General features: G+C 39.7%; 1 protein-coding gene across 3 annotated transcripts in view; it reads right to left on the reverse strand.

Moving 5' to 3' along the window:
* LOC126469657 (biotin--protein ligase) overlaps positions 1–20,717 on the reverse strand; it is a 359,191-nt gene that overhangs the window by 72,929 nt on the left and 265,545 nt on the right. For all 3 annotated transcript variants that reach the window (XM_050096793.1, XM_050096791.1, XM_050096792.1), the window contains one exon: positions 5,034–5,207. In XM_050096793.1, coding sequence (XP_049952750.1) covers positions 5,034–5,207 — 174 coding nt within the window. The remainder of the gene's footprint in view (positions 1–5,033; positions 5,208–20,717) is intronic.

Genomic DNA, 20,717 nt, shown 5'->3' on the forward strand with positions numbered 1-20,717 from the left:
CAGAAGCACCTTGGTCCACAGGTTACTTTCTAAAAAAATTATGAAAAAATTTAAAAAAATAAAAAATATTTAAATTTTTCGATTCACCTTTCTTATGAAGAAGTTTAAATACAACATATTTTAATCTGCCTGAAGAAATTACCTGTGTTAGTGATTCATTACATGTATCAGTAAGTTTGGAACAGTTCTCCAGTATTTGTTGATCTTCTTCATTTTCCTGTGCCTTTGTCCCGCATGGGTGCAGAGTTGGCAAGATTATTAACAGATTTGGTATAGTTAATTTCACAGGTGGTTGGATGCCCTTCCTGTTGCCACCTCATTACCCTTGGGATGGAATATGTGCACACCAACTGACTGCCTGTAGTGTTATTCATTCATGTGAAAGTAAGTGAAATTTATCCAAATGTTTGTGGATCGTGTACCCGAGGCAGAACTTGGGTACCAGTCCGCTATTCACCTAGTATGATGTGGAAAACTATCTAAAAACCACATCGAGGCTGGATGGCACACCATCCCCGCGTTAATCTGTTGGGTGGCTTCAATCTGGGGCTGGCGCACCTCCCCGCCCTGGAAACAACACCTTAACATGCATGGCTATCAGGGCAAGTTCTTCAATACTTGTTCATAATTCCATTAATACAATGCGAGATTTTGTTTCTGAGAACTTTTATAATCCTATTTATTTCAGAAAAGGGTATTGGTGCTATTTTAAATTGTTCAAATTTTTGTGGAAAGACAGCTTTCAATATTTCATCTTCAATTTGACTACTTCACACCACTTTTGCTGCGCAAGTCATAGGGCTGATTGCCAAAAAATGTGAGCCACAAAACAAGTGTCTCCATTCTGGATGGATTATATCTCCTGTTCAATGTTCTCCCCCTCAGTCTCATGCCCTCAACATTTCCTTCTATTATTATTTTCTTTAGATTTTCTCCATCTCTTCTCATAATATTGCCATAGAACTGGAGAAGTTTTTGGGTGACATGAAAAGAAAGGCAGCTGGAGTAGAGAGTTGCTCAATAATGGACACATCAGCTGTTCTTTCCACCCATTTTATGTGCAGCATCCTGTGCCCACACCAAAGTCAAAATGCATCAATATGCTGCTTGCCTCTGACCCCAAGGGCCCATGTTTCACACTCATAAAATAAGACAGAAAACATGAATGTTTCAACAAGCCAGACCTTTGTGCCATTCATTACCACTCTGTTCTACATTGTTTGTTGTTGTGGTCTTCAGTCCTGAGACTGGTTTGATGCAGCTCTCCATGATACTCTATCCTGTGCAAGCTTCATCATCTCCCAGTACCTACTGCAACCTACATCCTTCTGAATCTGCTTAGTGTATTTATCTCTTGGTCTCCCTCTATTATTTTTACCCTCCACGCTGCCCTCCAGTAGTAAATTGGTGATCCCTTGATGCTTCAGAACATCTCCTACCAACTGATCCCTTCTTCTAGTCAAGTTGTGCCACAAACTCCTCTTCTCCCCAATTATATTCAATACCTCCTCATTAGTTATGTGATCTACCCATCTAATCTTCAGCATTCTTCTGTAGCACCACATTTCGAAACCTTCTATTCTCTTCTTGTCTAAAATATTTATCGTCCACGTTTCACTTTCATACATGGCTACACTCCACACAAATACTTTCACAAACGACTTCCTGATGCTTCAATCAATACTCGATGTTAACAAATTTCTCTTCTTCAGAAACGCTTTCCTTGCCATTGCCAGTCTACATTTTATATCCTCTCTACTTTGACCATCATCCGTTATTTTGCTCCTCAAATAGCAAAACTCCTTTACTACTTTAAGTGTCTCATTTCCTAATCTAATTCCCTCAGCATCACCCGACTTAATTCGACTACATTCCATTATCCTCATTTTGCTTTTGTTGATGTTCATCTTATACCCTCGTTTCAAGACACTGTCCATTCTGTTCAACTGCTCTTCCAAGTCCTTTGCTGTCTCTGACAGAATTGCAATGTCATCGGCGAACCTCAAAGTTTTTATTTCTTCTCCATGGATTTTAATACCTACTCCGAACTTTTCTTTTGTTTCCTTTACTACTTGCTCAATATACAGATTGAATAGCATCAGGGAGAGGCTACAACCCTGTCTCACTCCCATTCTGATCACTGCTTCTCATTCATGCCCCTCGACTCTTATAACTGCCATCTGGTTTCTGTACAAATTGTAAATAGCTTTTTGGTCCCTGTATTTTACCCCTGTCACCTTCAGAATTTGAAAGAGGTATTCCAGTCAACATTGCCAAAAGCCAATTTTAAGTCTACGAATCCTAGAAACGTAGGTTTGCCTTTCCTCAATCTATTTTCTAAGATAAGTCGTAGGGTCAGTATTGCCTCCCATGTTCCAACATTTCTACGGAATCCAAACTGATCTTCCCCGAGGTCGGCTTCTACCAGTTTTTCCTTTCGTCTGTAAAGAATTCGTGTTAGTATTTTGCAGTGATGGCTTATTAAACTGATAGTTCGGCAATTTTCACATCTGTCCACACTTGCTTTCTTTGGGATTTGAATTATTATATTCTTCTTGAAGTCTGAGGCTATTTCGCCTGTCTCATATATCTTGCTCACCAGATGGTAGAGTTTTGTCAGGGCTGGCTCTCCCAAGGCTATCAGTAGTTCTAATGGAATGTTGTCTACTCCCGGGGCCTTGTTTTGACTTAGGTCTTTCAGTGCTTTGTCAAACTCTTTACGCAGTGTCATATCTCCCATTTCATCCCATCTACATCCTCTTCCATTTCCATAATATTGTCCTCAAGAACATTGCCCTCGTATAGACCCTCTATATACTCCTTCCACCTTTCTGCTTTCCCTTCTTTGCTTAGAACTGGGTTTCCATCTGAGCTCTTGATATTCATACAGGTGGTTCTCTTTTCCCCGAAGGTCTCTTTTAATTTTCCTGTAGGCAGTATCTATCTTACCCCTAATGAGATAAGCCTCTACACCCTTACATTTGTCCTCCAGCCATCCCTGCTTAGCCATTTTGCACTTCCTGTCAATATCATTTTTGAGGAGTTTGTATTCATTTTTGCCTGCTTCATTTACTGCATTTTTATATTTTCTCCTTTCATCAATTAAATTCAATATGTCTTCTGTTACCCAAGGGTTTCTACTGGCCCTCGTCTTTTTACCTATTTGATCCTCTGCTGCCTTCACTATTTCATCCCTCAAAGCTACCCATTCTTCTTCTACTGTATTTCTTTGCCCCATTCCTGTCAATTGTTCCCTGATGCTCTCCCTGAAACTCTGTACAACCTCTGGTTCTTTCAGTTTATCCAGGTCCCATCTCCTTAAATTCCCACCTTTTTGCAGTTTCTTCAGTTTTAATCTACAGTTCATAACCAATAGATTGTTGTCAGAGTGCACATCTGCTCCTGGAAATGTCTTACAATTTAAAATCTGGTTCCTAAATCTCTGTCTTACCATTATATAATCTATCTGAAACCTTCTAGTATCTCCAGGATTCTTCCATGCATACAACCTTCTTTCATGATTCTTGAACCAAGTGTTAGCTATGACTAAGTTATGTTCTGTGCACTGTTCTACATTAAGACAGTGAATTTTAAAAGTACTCACAACTTGTGAAGCATCTGTGACAGTAGAATCACCCATTTTATTCTATACTGAGCAGTGGTTAGCTTCTCCCGTTTTCATTTCACAATATTCCAAAGCTCGTTTAATCCTATGCCCAGAATTATTAATTTCTGTCATACTTCTGGACACCATAAAATACTTTTTCTTAATACAGTCCAATAATGCAAGTAATACAGGATCTTTACTGTTTCCAGAAATCTGTATTTTAATCATTTAAGTTACTCATTTCTGACTTTATAAGCAAGTGTGAAATGGTATCTGTACAAACTTCCAAGCAGTCTTGGATGCAGATTGACATCGCCATGAGCAATGTTTGTAACCTGAAATGTAAACATGGTACGCAACTGACAAATGTTACTCTTTCATGTGGAAATGAAAATATTTTTCTTTCCGTGGCTTATTTATCATTTCTCTTCCATATGTCCTTACAAATATTTCCACAAATTATCACTATTCCATGATCACTTGTTTTTCATGGGTGCCCCATCAAGTAGTGAAAGTTCAACTGCAACCACCCTGTACATCAATTTACCCGTCCATATATCTTTCCATTTACCTCATCCCATTTCAACTCTTTTAAATTATTGTTGAAATGTTGTACCCTGCAATCATTATTAAGCCTCAATGTTTTGTATAGAGATGTTTCAGAACTGTATTTTCATTGTGTGTCCATCATGATTAAACAATGCACTAACAATGTGGCAAACAATTTTTTTTTTTCCAGCATGAACACTGTCAATGAATATATTATAAATCAAGGTGCAGTTATATTGTTGTGCACAAGCTGGTAAACACAATACTGGAATAATATTGTAAGTCATGGATTCCATTGTAATCTTAAGAAATCTACACTAACACATTCCAAACTATTGGTTCTTCTTGTGGCTTCAAATAGTTCATTAATGAACATACATTTCTCATAAAGAAGTGAACATTTTCCAGTGAGAATTTGTAGAGTGCTACAATTACAAGACAAGTATTCAACAGAAGAAACCTACGAGGTCATGATCTATAGGTTCTGATCTATATAAAAACTGTTTCAATATTTTTGGCCTTTTTTATTTCATGTTAACTCCTGTGGTTTTTTTTCCATATTGGCTCTACATGAAAGTAAAGATACTCCATAACTACTTTTGTTTAACTGCTCAATCCCTATGGCTATATGCTGTTCAGAAAGACATAGAACATCTATCGCTTTAGATCTTCTAAATGTAAAAGAAACTTGTCTATCCAGTTCCTTAGTCCCCTAAAGTTCTTTTGGAACTAACTAATCAAAGTAAGTATTCACTCTTCATTCAAAAACAATAAAAAATATTATGTGAATATTTTTACATTTATGAGATGAAGTTAAGTAACCTTAACTTAATTGTATTTAATAAAATATCACTTCCACATAGATTATGAATTTTACCTGGAAATACTCAATTTCTGAGAAACCATGAGGTGTTCCATACATAAATACTGGTAGAAATTTTTCTGTAGCAGCTGCAGGCTCCAGTTCTGTTTTATAAACACGAAGGTCCAATTTTGGAAGCCTCAAAATGTTATCTTTTTGGAATAAGTATTTTAAGAAACATTCTTTTACCTATAAAAAAGACAATTTACACTGTTAACATTACTAATCACATTTTTGGTATATTTATATAATTATAAATAATTTATAAACTCTCCACCCAATCCACCTGACAATGCCTCACCCTGGTTGAGCTGCAGTGCTGGCCCACTGTAACCTGCTGGGACAATGCAGCAATACAGGTGTATGAGTGTGTAGGTGTATGTGTATTCTATAGCTCCAAAGAACAGTCTGTCCAAAAGTTAGCAATGTTCTCAACATTGTTTACATGTTTATCAACAACTCCATGCCTCAACTATTTGGTAACAGTCAGTTTGTAGTACCTTGTTTGTAACTGCAGCACAATGAGTATTTCACCTTCACTAATGCCAAATTAATGAGTTCTAGTAAACCCACCAACAGTGGTTGAAGGACAGTGAAAACATGAGTAGGCATGCTCGCTTGCTCTGTATAGCTGGGTACATGGCAATCTGTGGCAGATCTGTACAAATGGAATTCAACTCTTATTTAATCTGAAACCTACCTGGTGCCATTGCGGGCACGTGAGGTGGTACAGAAACTAGATAATTAGAGCAGAAACAAATGGGAAATAATTCTCATGATGATACAGGCTGCAAATGTGAATGCTTATTGCAAATTCCAAAGGGCAAACTGTTACAGCCTGATGCCTGGCAATAAATATCTCAGAAATGATAAAGCCAGTACACTTTCTTCCGTGTTACTGTCAACAGGATCTATGGACAGTGGTTGAAGGACAGTGAAAACATGAGTAGGCATGCTCGCTTGCTCTGTATAGCTGGGTACATGGCAATCTGTGGCAGATCTGATGACAGACCACAATGCTGGTGTAGTCACTAGTGTTTCAGAGCACACAATTCAGTGCACACTGTTGAACATTGGGCTCCACAGTAGATGATCTCTAAAAAATTCCATATTGACTCAACAACAGCATCAGTAACAATTTTACCGGACATAGGATCATTGAGACTGGACTGTGAATCAATGGAAATGTTTTCACCTCGTCACAGGTCTCATTACACCAGGTTGATGGTAGTGTCAGAACATGACATCATCCTGGTGAATGACAATTTGAAACATGCACTGCACTACAGACACGAGAAGGGGAGAGGGGGGGGAGGCAGTGTAATGTTATGGGGCCTATTCTCTTGGGGTTCCGTAGGATCTATGGTAGTAATCAGAGGCATTATGATAGCTGTCGGCAAAGTGAACATTATTGCAGGCCACCTGCATCCCTCCATCATTCATGTCTTCTCCGATGGTGATGGCATCTTCCGCTGAGGTAACTGTCCCTGTCAGAATGGTGGTAACGGAGGAGCATGATAGTGAACTCAAGTTGATTATTTGACCACCAAATTCACCTGAACTGATTCCAATGGAACAGATCTGATATGCTATTGGGCACCAGCTATGCACACAGAAACCACCAGGCCAAAATTTATGGGAATTTGTGTCACATGTGTGCAAGCCTCTAGTGACATACCTTTAGAAACCTACCACGAAATTTTTGAATTCATGTCACACAGAATTGCTGCTGTATTGCAATCCGAGGATGGACTGTAACATTATTAAGCAAGTGGTCATAACGTTTTGGTTCATCAGCATATAAAGTGAGGCATATAGTAGAGCCCATTTTTGTTTGTCCTCAGTTTTGTTCTTCTATCTGCTTGATTACAATTCTGTCTGTACTCTGGCCTGTGGTCTCGTAGACTGCCTGGACTCAGGTTACATTGTGATTGTTGGCTGGTCACAATGAGAGTTTCATGCTGACAACCTTTGTGCTCAAACTTGATAATGAAAGGATTGGGATTAGATCAGATCATTACTGTGTTGTTGAAATACCTGTGTGGCGTTACTGTCACGATTAATATATATGGCATTTTGGAGGCACATTTACTTGGCATTAATGTAATACCTGAAACAGCTGACACAGGTAAGGATTCATGTGAGGTTTTTCTGAACTGTTATTTTGAAAATGACTTAGAGCAGTGTATTCTAAAATCAAACAGTGAGGTTAGCAACCTAGATGTCTTAGTAGATAATACACCTGAACTTTACAAATAAGTTAACATACAGCAGGTGATCAGTGACCATAAGGCTGTTGTAGCATCAAAGGCTACAGGTGCTAATAGAAATATTAATAAAAGTAGGATAATAACTTTGATTGGCAAGTGTGATGGGAAAAAAAGAAATTGTTGGTTACCTGGATAGGTAAAAAATCAAACATTCAACTCTGGGGATAAGGATATACACACATCAAAAATAATTTTGCATCACCTTGGTTCTGAGAGTTCCAATTGGAATAGAGATCAACATAAACATCATTTCCGCCCTTTTTATTGCTAATTAAAACCACACACTGCATGTTGTACCACCATACATTGAGACCTTCAAAGGTTTTGGTCCAGATTGCTGTAAACACTGGTACCTCTAATACCCAGTAGCACGCCCTCTTGCATTGATGCTTGCCCGTATTCATCATGGCATACTATCCATAAGTTCATCAAGGCACTGTTCGTCCAGATTGTCCCACTCCTCAACGGTGATTTGGCGTAGATTTGTCAGAGTGGTTGGTGGGTCACGCTGTCCATAAAGAGCCCTTTTCAATCTATCCCAAGCATGTTTGATAAGGTTCATGTCTGGAGAACATGACGGCCTCTCTAATCGAGCGATGTCGTTATCCTGAAGGAACCCATTCACAAGATGTGCACGATGGGGGTGCAAATTATCATCCATGAAGATGAATGCCTTGCCAATATGCTGCTGATAAGGTTGCACTATCAGTCGGAGGAAAGTATTCACATATCGTACAGCCGTTGTGGCCCCTTCAATGACCACCAGTGGTATACATCGGCCCCACATGATGCCACCTCAAAACAGGAGGGAGCCTGCACCTCGCTGCACTTGCTGGATAGCGTGTCTAGGGCATTCAGCCTGACCAGGTTGCCTCCAAACATGTCTCCGACGATTGTCTGGTTGAAGGCATATGTGACACTCATCGGTGAAGAGAATGTGATGCTGATCCTGAGCAGTCCATTCGATATGTTGGTCAGCCCATCTGTACTGCGCTGCATGGTGTCGTGGATGCAAAGATGGACCTTGCCATGGACGTCAGGCGCGAAGTCGCGCATCACGCAGCCTACTGCGCACAGTTTGAGTCGTAACACGATGTCGTGTGGCTGCACAAAAAACATTATTCAACATAGTGGTGTTGCTGTCAGGGTTCCTCCGAGCCATAATCCATAGGTAGTAGCCCTTGGGCAGCCTTAGTGAGGCATGTCATCTACAGTTCCTGTCTCTCTGTATCTCCTCTATGTCTGAACAACATTGCTTTGGTTCACTCCGAGATGCCTGGACATGTCCCTTGTTGAGAGCCCTTCCTGGCACAAACTAACAATGCAGATGCGTGGTATTGACCGTCTAGGCATGGTTGGACTACAGACAACAATACGAAATTATAAAACTACAACAAAGTGCCACTGAAACACTAAAAACAGAAATACTGACTATAAAGAAAGAAAATAATAGATTAATACGTGAGAAGAAGTCCTGTGTTTGTGAAATAAATCAAACAGCAAAAGCAAGACCACGAAAATAATGTGCACCTACGAACCCTAAAAACAATAACACATCCAGCATTTCCTACGTCACGATAAACTCAGAAAGCCAACAACATGTAGATAAATATAAATGGAATATGCTTACATACAATAAAATAGAAGACAAGACCACACCTATGCAAGTGGATGAAAATGAATTTCTAATAATTGGCAATTCGCTGCTGAAAAATTTTGCAGCCTGCAACTGCAAAATAACATCAGACTGGGAAACATACTGATGAATACAAAACTGGATTCTGAAACCAAGACTAATTACAGTGATGACTTTATACACACTGGAACCAATTTGTTAAGAAGCGGCAGCAAAGAAGAAATTATTAATGAAACAAGAAATATGATTCATACGGCAAGAAGTGTCTATGCGGGATCCCGACTGATACTTAGCAGTATCATAAAAAGTGAGGTCAGTGAGTGGCAAATAAATCTCTAAAATAAATTATACTGTCAAAGAACAGTGTGACTGTCTTGGAGCAGTTTTCCTAGACCCAAACAAATTTCTATGTGGAAACTGCCTTGGAAAGGACTGGATGCATTTACACAGATTAGGGTCTGTAACCCTCAGCAGATGTCTGCAAAATAATCAGAAGCAAGGGACACTAATATGGTCTGATGGGGGTGAAAAATCAATTGCTGCAGCTGAAAAAGCAAAATATATGCACCAAACAAAAAGGAGGGATTACAAAATATGCTCTCAGAATGCAGCCCACAACATGTAAGCCAGCAAAAGAAGAGTTACATAAAAGTACTACATCAGAATATTCAATACATTTGTAATGAAGCAGAAGTAGTACCAAGTGAAATACAACCAGACACAGTATGTATCACTGAAAATGGGCTAAATGAAAGTCAAGTACTTGACAATAAAGGACTATATCTTATTCAGTTATTTCCATACATCTAAACATATAGGTGGTGGAGTTTCCATATATACTGAAACAGGAAAGCCCCTAAAGACTGCAAACAGTAAATGCGTGAGATTAGCCATATTGTATAAAAAAAAGGCTTTGAAATTACTGGTGCAGTGACAGATGAATTTAGATTGTTCTGTGTGTACAGATCCCCAAGTGGCAAGGTCATCATCTTTCTGGAAAAAATAAAATTTACTAAGAATGAATATTATGAAAAACATTGTAGCACCTGGTGGCTTCAATATCAACATCTACATCTACATTTATACTCCGCAAGCCACCCAACGGTGTGTGGCGGAGGGCATATGGGAACCAAGACAAGATTCTGAAGAATCATTAATACAATACAATATGGAGGCAACAATATCTGCACCAACAGAATGACTTCCGAAAGTCAGACAGTTACTCACATCATCATTACTAATATAAGTAGGTGTAACTTTGAGTCACATGTAGTCCAAAACAAAATATCTTATCATCACGGACAGCTAATCTGCTTCCACATAAGTAAGGACATATCAGAACCAAAACAAAGAAATCAGAAACATGAGTGAACAAAATATAAATGTCTTTAGAGCAATATTAAGCTGGAAAACCTGGATTGAAACCCTACAGGTGCAGTATGTAAATGAAAAATATGATTCATTTATTACAACAATTAAACACCATTTTAATGTAGCATTTCCCAATGTAAAGAGACAAGAAAAGCTGTTGGATCAGACAAAGTGGATTGCCAGTGGAATAACAAAGCTGCAGGATCTGAGACAGAGGGGTGAAACTGAAAATTAGAAAATGCTATGAAAGAAGTATAGGAAAATAATAAAAGAGGCAAAAAAAACAGCAATTAATGCCGACATAATGAACTCAAAAAACAATGTAAAGGCAGCTTGGAATGCAATTAATGTTGAATGAAAGAAAAAAGCTGTATTGAACAAAGAAACACATATCAGGTCAATGAAAATAGACAACACAATGGTTACAGATGGTAGAGGAATAGCTAACATACTCAATGGTAACTATATAAATCTGGTACAGAACTTAAAACTGGAAAGAAGGTTACTAAGTTATGAAAAAACTCAAGCAGAACCGCATTCTTGAAACCAGTCACAGAAGATGAAGTGAGGAAAACTAAAGCCCAAGAAATTACATGGTGATGACGAAATATCAAATCATAAAATAAAGCAAGTGAGCAAACAAATACAAATGTTTTATTCCACCATTGAGCATATTTACATGAAATTGGTGTTGTCAGTTTTAACACAATAATAATAATAATAATAATAATATAAAATTCAACATGGCAAATGTTATTAACTACATTATAATAACCCAAGATGGATACAATACATATTTGTGCAAATTTCAATAACAACAAGAAGTTTCTTAACAGATCAATTACAAGATAAATGAACTAAATAGTTCAGCAGATAATTAACAATAAGTACATGAAAGAGTAATAAAATAGTTGCACAGTGTGGCATACGTGTAGTTTGCAGTTAATATGTAGTTCATTCTCAGAAGGAAAGTGGGTCATTTGTCACATACTCAAGGAACTCTTGAGCAGAGTAAATTACTTTACTTTTGATCCACATCGAAATACTAGTTTCAAGTTTATTTACTGGCACTGTGTAGCCACTTTCCGGTAATTTGTTGAAGTAGACAGGATCAAGATATTCGTAGCTGTTATGTGTCTTTGCAAGCCTAGCATATGGCATATTAATTGTATGTCCACCTCTTATGTTACGGTCATGAACTGTTCTCCTGAAGTCAAATTTACTCAGATTCTCTTTAACGAAGACAAGGTAGTTGTAAATATACAGGCCAGGCACTGTCATTATATTAGGTTCTCAAAATAATCTCAACATGATTCATATGGCCTAAATTCTGCTATGAACCTTATGGCTTTCTTTTGCCATTTAAACACTAATTTTGAGCCTACAGAATTGCCCCATAATAGTATCCCATAACTCAGGTGCGAATGTAAAAATGCAAAATATGCATATAACAGAAGTTCTTTACTGACACTGCTCATTAGCTTGTACAGCAGATATATGGCATGTGTCAATTTGCCACATATCTTCCCTGTGTGGGTATCCCAGCTGAGCTTTTGATCTATACGAAATCCTAATAATTTTACTGTTTTGTTATCATGACTGGGAGCATTCAGACTGAATACAATAGCTTCAGTTCCACTATTATTATTCTGCAGTACACTTGCCTCAAACAGGTGCCCCTCTCCATTGCCACTGCCATGACGTATTGCACATTTTCAAGATCAGTATCACATGTGATGAGTGTTGTGTTATCAGCATATAGCACTAAATAACATGATACAACTGCAGGTAAATCATTTATATAAATAATGAAAAGGAAAGGTCCAAGAATAGATCCTTGAGGTAATGCCTTTACAACTGGGAGACATTCTGACATTTGAGTATTTAGCTTAACTAATTGTTTTCTGTTGTCCAAGTATGACTGCATTAGGCATAGAACATTCTCACCCACTCCGTAGTGATAGAGTTTTTTTATGAGAATATTGTGGGAGAATATATCAAATGATTTCCAAAGGTTCGACAGTGTTGCACAGATAATATCTTTATTTTCAAAACAATTGTATATTTTTGCTACCATACTCTCAACTGTTTTGACTGTAGAAACGCTGGACCTCAAACCATACTGTGAGGAGGTGAGTATTCATTATGTTCAAAATATTGACTCATCTGTTTATGCATGCAGTGTTCTATTATTTTTGGTATTATGGGTATACGTGGTACTGGTCGATAGTTATCTGGTGATGCTATATCTCCTTTCTTTACATTTACATTTACATTTATACACCACAAGCCACCCAAGTGTGTGGCGGAGGGCACTTTAGATGCCACTGTCATTACCTCCCTTTTCTGTTCCAGTTGCGTATGGTTTGTGGGAAAACAACTGCCGGAAAGACTCCATGCGCACTCGAATCTCTCTAATTTTACATTCGTGATTTGCTCGGGAGGTATAAGTAGGGGGAAGCAATATATTCGATACCTCATCCAGGAACTCACCCTCTCGAAACCTGGACAGCAAGCTACACCGTGATGCAGAGCGCCTCTCTTGCAGACTCTGCCACTTGAGTTTGCTAAACATCTCCGTAACGCTATCACGCTTACCAAATAACCCTGTGACGCAACGCGCCGCTCTTCTTAGGATCTTCTCTATCTCCTCCATCAACCCGATCTGGTACGGATCCCACACTGATGAGCAATACTCAAGTATAGGTCGAACGAGTGTTTTGTAAGCCACCTCCTTTGTTGATGGACTACATTTTCTAAGGACTCTCCCAATGAATCTCAACCTGGTACCCATCTTACAAACAATTAATTTTATATGATCATTCTACTTCAAATCGTTCTGCACGCATACTCCCAAATATTTTACAGAAGTAACTGCTACCAGTGTTTGTTCCGCTATCATATAATTATACAATAAAGGATCCTTCTTTCTATGTATTCGCAATACATTACATCTGTCTATGTTAAGGGTCAGTTGCCACTTCCTGCACCAAGTGCCTAACTGCTGCAGTTCTTCCTGCATTTCGCTACAATTTTCTAATGCTGCAACTTCTCTGTATACTACAGCATCATCCGCGAAAAGCCGCATGGAACTTCCGACACTATCTACTAGGTCATTTATTTATATTGTGAAAAACAATGTTCCCATAACACTCCCCTGTGGCACGCCAGAGGTTACTTTAACGTCTGTAGACGTCTCTCCATTGAGAACAACAAGCTGTGTTCTGTTTGCTAAAAACTCTTCAATCCAGCCACACAGCTGGTCTGATATTCCGTAGGCTCTAACTTTGTTTATCAGGCAACAGTGTGGAACTTTATCGAACGCCTTCCGGAAGTCAAGGAAAATAGCATCTACCTGGGAGCCTGTATCTAATATCTTCTGGATCTCATGAACAAATAAAGCGAGTTGGGTCTCACAGGATCGCTGTTTCCAGAATCCGTGTTGATTCCTACAGAGTAGATTCTGGGTTTCCAGAAACGACATGATATGCGAGCAAAAAACATGTTCTAAAATTCTACGACAGATCAACGTCAGAGATATAGGTCTATAGTTTTGTGCATCTGCTCGACACCCCTTCTTGAAGACTGGGACTACCTGTGCTCTTTTCCAATCATTTAGAACCTTCCGTTCCACTAGAGACTTGAGGTACACGGCTGTTAGAAGGGGGGCAAGTTCTTTCGCGTACTCTGTGTAGAATCGAATTGGTATCCCATCAGGTCCAGTGGACTTTCATCTGTTGAGTGATTCCAGTTGCTTTTCTATTCCTCTGACACTTATTTTGATGTCAGCCATTTTTTCGTTTGTGTGAGGATTTAGAGAAAGAACTGCAGTGCGGTCTTCCTCTGTGAAACAGCTTTGGAAAAAGGTGTTTAGTTTTTCAGCTTTACATGTGTCATCCTTTCTTTCAACGCTATTATCATCCCAGAGTGTCTGGATATACTGTTTTGATCCACTTACTGATTTAATGTAAGACCAGAACCTCCTAGGATTTTCTGTCAAGTCGGTACGTAGAATTTTACTTTCGAATTCACTGAACACTTCACGCATAGCCCTCCTTACGCTAACTTTGACATCGTTCAGCTTCTGTTTGTCCCAGAGTTTTGGCTGCGTTTAAGCTTCCAGTGAAGCTCTCTTTGCTTTCGCAGTACTTTCCTAACTTTCTTGTTGAACCACAGTGGGTTTTTCCCATCCCTCACAGTTTTACTCGGCACATACCTGTCTAAAACTTTTTCCGTAAACACTCAACACTGTCAGTGTCGGAACAGAAATTTTCGTTTTGATATGTTAGGTAGTCTGAAATCTGCCTCCTATTACTCTTGCTAAGCAGATAAACCTTCCTCCCTTTTTTTATATTCCTATTTACTTTCATATTCAGGGATGTTGCAACGGCCTTATGATCACTGACTCCCTGTTCTGCACTTACAGAGTCGAAAAGTTGGGGTCTGTTTGTTATCAGTAGGTCCAAGATGTTATCTCCACGAGTCGGTTATCTGTTTAATTGCTCGAGGTAATTTTCGGATAGTGCACTCAGTATAATGTCACTCAATGCTCTGTCCCTACCACCCATCCTAAACGTCTGATTGTTCAATCTGGTGAATTGAAATCTCCACCAAAGACTATAACATGCTGAGAAAATTTATGTGAAATGTATTCCAGATTTTCTCTCAGTTGTTCTGCCACTAATGCTGCTGAGTTGGGAGGTCGGTAAAGAAGCCAATTATTAACCTAGCTCGGTTGTTGAGTGTAACCTCCACCCACAATAATTCACAGGAACTATCCACTTCTACTTCACTACAGGATAAACTACTACTAACAACGACAAACACGCCATCACCAGTTGCATGCAATCTATCCTTTCTAAACACCGTCTGTGCCTTTGTGAAAATGTCAGCAGAATTTATCTCTGGCTTCAGCCAGCTTTCCGTACCTATAATGATTTCAGCTTCGCTGCTTTCTATCAGCGCTTGAAGTTCCGGTACTTTACCAATGTAGCTTCGACAGTTTACAATTACAATACCAATTGCTGCTTGGTCCCCGCATGTCCTGACTTTGCCCCACACCCTTTCAGGCTGTTGCCCTTTCTGTACTTGCCCGAGGCCATCTAACCTAAAAAACCACCCAGTCCACGCCACAAAATCCCTGCTACCCATGTAGCTGCCTGCTGCGTGTAGTGGACTCCTGACCTATCCAGCGGAACCCTAAACCCCACCACCCTATGGCGCAAGTCGAGGAATCTGCAGCCCACACGGTCGCAGAACCGCCTCAGCCTCTGATTCAGACCCTCTACTCGGCTCTGTACCAAAGGTCCACAGCCAGTCCTGTCGACGATGCTGCAGATGGTGAGGCTCTGCTTTCATCCCACCAGCGAGACTGGCAGTCTTCACCAAATCAGATAGCCGCTGGAAGCCAGAGAGGATTTCCTCTGATCCATAGTGACACACATCATTGGTGCCGACATGAGCGACCACCTGCAGATGGGTGCACCCTGTACCCTTCATGGCATCCGGAAGGACCCTTTCCACATCTGGAATGACACCCCCGGTATTCACACGGAGTGCACATTGGTTTTCTTCCCCTCTCTTGCTGCCATATCCCTAAGGTGACCTATTACATGCCTGACGGAGCTCCCATCTACCAGTAAGCCCACTGGTGTGCAGACAGAGTGCAGATTGGTTTTCTTCCCCTCTCTTGCTGCCATATCCCTAAGGGGACCCATTACGCACCTGACGGAGCTCCCATCTACCAGTAAGCCCACCCTCTGCGACCGCCCGGATCTTGCAGTCTGAGGGGGCTACCTCTGGAACAGGACAAGCAGCCGAAGATCAGTATCAGCCGGAGACAGAGCCTGAAACTGGTTCGTCAGACAAACTAGAGAGGCCTTCCGTTCAGCCCTCCGGAATGTCTTTAGCCCCCTGCCACACCTTGAGACGACCTCCCACTCCACCACGGGTGAGGGGTCAGCCTCAATGTGGGCAGTATCCCGGGCAGCCGCAGCCACAGCCATAGTCCGATCGGGGGATGCGTGGGACGAGCTGGCCATCCCCGGCAAACCCCTATCCGAACCCCCACAGTGATGCGCATTGGCAACAGCCTCAAGCTGTGTGAGCGAAGCCAACTCTGCCTGATGCCAACTCAGCCCGCATCCGAACACAGCAGTTGCTGTCCCTATCCATGCTAAAAACTGTTGTGCAAAGAACGTCTGATCCAATCCACAGAGAGCACAAGCAATTCGACACAAAATTTAAATGGTTATTAAAATACAAGACTGCCTAGTAAATGCAGTAATGCTGCTACTTGCACACTGCTGAGACACTGCTCGGCAGGCGGTGGAAGGAGACTACGCAATTTTACACTATTCAGGTACTAAAACGCGATGCTACAACTGTCAAATACTATAATACGCCCAAAATTTATGAATTAAACAATGCAAGTACCCAAAAATACGCAAAGAAATTAAGAATTAAGATACGTAACAAATAAGTGAGCTAAGAGTATACAATTTGCTGCTGGCAGCTGCTTATCTAATGGCGGCAGGGAGGACACTGGCTGTGACCAACCGACACTGGCCGTTCAAAACAAAAACAGAAGTCAGACCACTACACAAATTTACACTATTCAGGTACTAAAGTGCGATGCTACATCTCTCAAATACTATAATACGCTCGAAATTTATGAATTAAACAACGCAAGTACCCAAAAACACACAAAGAAATTAAGAATTAAACTATGTAACAAATGAGTGAGCTAAGAGTATATGACTTGCTGCTGGCAGCTGCTTATCCAACGGCGGCAGGGAGCACTTACTCTATCACACTTATGTACTGCGTACTGGTTTAATTACAGATATTTTTAAATATTCTGTATAATTACCTTCATTTAAAATTTTGTTGATTATTTTAGTCAGTGGCATTATAATTTGTTTTCTGATATATTTAATAACATAATTTGAGGGACCATAGTAATCCTCTGCTCTAGAATTACTGAGCTTAGCTATTTATTCATTGACCATGTTCTCAGTTACACAAGTCCAGTGAAAGCTGTCTGTATGCTCACTGTTCATTTCTGGCAGCAGTGCCTCTGCTTTAGTCACATTCTCCATTATGCTGTTATCCGATTGAGGACTGACAAAATGTGCATTTAGAATATCAGGTGGAATTGGTGTCTGGTACACTTTATCATCACAGTTAGTTTCTGTTTTAATAATTTCCCATGCAGCTTTGCATTTATTCATTGAGTTCAGTATATACTGGGCAATCAAAAAGTCAGTATAAATTTGAAAACTTAATAAACCACGGAATAATGTAGATAGAGAGGTAAAAATTCACACACATGCTTGGAATAACATGGGGTTTTATTAGAACCATGACATATTGCAAGACGCATGAAATATTTCTTGTGCGCGTCGTTTGGTGATCGTGTGCTCAGCCGCCACTTTCGTCTTGCTTGGCCTCCCAGGTCCCCAGACCTCAGTCCGTGCAATTATTGGCTTTGGGGTTACCTGAAGTTGCAAGTGTATCGTGATCGACCGACATCTCTAGGGATGCTGAAAGACAACATCTGACGCCAATGCCTCACCATAACTCCGGACATGCTTTACAGTGCTGTTCACAACATTATTCCTCGACTACAGCTATTGTTGAGGAATGATGGTGGACATATTGAGCATTTCCTGTAAAGAACATCATATTTGCTTTGTCTTACTCTGTTATGCTAATTATTGCTATTCTGATCAGATGAAGCGCCATCTGTCGGACATTTTTTGAACTTTTGTATTTTTTTGGTTCTAATAAAACCCCACGTCATTCCAAGCATGTGTGTCAATTTGTATCTCTCTATCTACATTATTCCGTGATCTATTCAGTTTTCAAATTTATACTAACTTTTTGATCACCTGGTACGTATCATTTGCTTTGCACTTAGCTGCCTTGATTTCAGACCTGTAAATCTTTTTCACTTTCATATACATTTCCTTGTCAGCATTATTATGCTTGGCCCTATCATGATAGAGTGGCATTATGGTTTTTATTCTACTTAGATGTGGGGTGTACCAGATTTTTAGATTTTGTGGTTTGCTGTAATGATTTTGCTTTGATATTTTCTTGCAGCATTTAGGACAACGTGCTTAAAAATTTTCAGTTAACAGTTCTCAAATTTGTTGGTAGATTCATTTGCACCTGCAGTGGTTATTATTTTATCCCATTTTATTAAATTCAATTTACTTATCAACTTGTTTAACTTTGATTTGTTAATTGGTCTTGTAATTTTTCTACACTCCGTGGAAGTTTCAGTTGCTTTACTGTTAAGAGTTTGCCTGAGCCATAGTCCCTCATGATCTGAAATGCCAAGCTTGAATGTGTTGAATTCTGTTTTGCTTAGATGAAAATTACAAATTATGTTATCTAGACATGCTTCCTGGCTTGTGGATTTGTCATTTATGCAACTGAAGTTAAGGGATCTTAATGTATTTAGCAAGTGTTCAACCTTTCTATTCTTAAACCTAATGTCTATATTGATATCACCAAGTATTAGTATTCTGTAATTTTTGTATTTGAGTAGCGAGAGTATCAGTTTCTCCAGAAGCTCCACAAACAGGTCTTCACCGTATTTTGGGGAGCGGTATACTGAAGCTATTATAAGTTCCTGGTTTGGCAACATTATGGCTGCAGCTTCAAATTTTGCTTCTATGCACAGTCCACTTACATCTACAACTTCATAGATTAGGTTCACAGTATTTTTAACATATACAGGTACACCACCATGTTTAATACTTGTTCTACAGTAGCTGGTTGCCAATTCATATCCAAATGGTACACTTAATTTTAGTTCCTCATTGCTAAGCCAGTGTTTATTTATTGAAGTCACAGTGCAGTTTAAGTTTTTTAGCCAATACTGAAGTTCATTAAATTTGTTCTTAAGAGACTGCACTTTAATATGTAAGAACATTACACTCGTACTTATCTTACTGCGGTTTTCCTGTAGCCCTTCTGCAAAAAATCATCGAGATGGAATGGAACTGCTGCTTTTCTCTTCCTTAGTATACAACCATTTGACGGATTTTGCAATACCGACTGCTCCTTCAGATGGCACGGCGGTGAAGTAGTTGTCTCGTTAAGGGGACTAGTGACTCCTATTACTTCTGCCAGTGTCGACGTGGCATTTTCCGTTATCGGTGTCGATTCTTTTCTCGTTGCCCGTGTTTCTGACGATGACGATTCTGGGGATGCTGCTGCCACCGGTGACTGTGGCTCTGCTGCCATTGCCAATAGTGGTCGCGGTTCTGCTGTCGACTAGGATAATGACGATGTCACTCGTTCCGATACTGCTGTTAATGCTGCATCTGCTTTTATTTTTTTCGGTTCATGTGATCGATCTCATTGTTGGAATGTGATGGTCCAGTTTTTCCATCTTTCTGGCTTTTTGATTCTATAGAAGATTTTTCTACGTCTGGCACGATCGTTACTGCTACGTTGTTTCCCCACGACTACGGTCTTCTTTTTGGTTGTTACTGCATAGTTTCTTTCTTCCTCTTTTGTTTATATGCAATCCCTGCCATGTGAAATCTTGTCTTCTTAAGAATCCGTTAACATCAAGTACTGTGACAAGATTGTATTGTTCATAGGTTTTTACAGTGTCCTCATTCAGCTGATACGTGGCATAATTTGCCTGTATCGTGTCTTGCTGGTATGGAATTGTACACAGTATCACCCTCGTGTGTAACATATTCCCGATTAACTCTTCTACAGAATTTCTGAAATTACACGTCATCTTCCAGTTTCTGCTGTCATTTTATCCAGCACAGACTATTAGAGTGTCTTCTTTCGCTAGGTGTTTGATTCTGCTACGAATGCCTCTAGTAACTTTGTTAAATAACGCACCCGGTTTAACGGAGGACGTTATGGAGAGCATTTCTTGTGATAATTCATTTAAAAGGCTGGCACAGTTTCTGCCGTTTTTGTCAGTCGACATAAGAACTTTAGTCTCTGGCATAGCTGTATTAAATTGATTGCCGGTTCCTTTGCCTGCTAATCGAATTTCTGTTTGTCCAATATTTACTTTTATCGAGGCATGTAATGTAACACAATTATCGGAACATTCGGCAATGTCGCTGTTTTATTTTTCCTTTTGCAAATTTGGTCTACATTTTCAGTCATCTGAACGAATTGATGCACCGTTTGTCGCACTCGTACAGTTTAATTGTTCTTGTAGAGCCTTCGAACTATCAGCGAGATGTGCAATAGGTCATTCGTTGTCGAGAAATTTTGTCCTGAGTATATCCTTGTACCATTTTATTGTCTATTTGTTTAGTTATGTGCCATTGATTTCATTCTGTGCCTTACACTGACCAATTTACATACCGTGCATCATGACGATAGTTTTGCACCATGCTTCAAAAAAAAAAAAAAAAAAAAAAAAATAGAGTA

The sequence above is a fragment of the Schistocerca serialis genome, chromosome 3 (assembly GCF_023864345.2).
Source record: "Schistocerca serialis cubense isolate TAMUIC-IGC-003099 chromosome 3, iqSchSeri2.2, whole genome shotgun sequence".
Lineage (NCBI taxonomy): Eukaryota > Metazoa > Arthropoda > Insecta > Orthoptera > Acrididae > Schistocerca > Schistocerca serialis.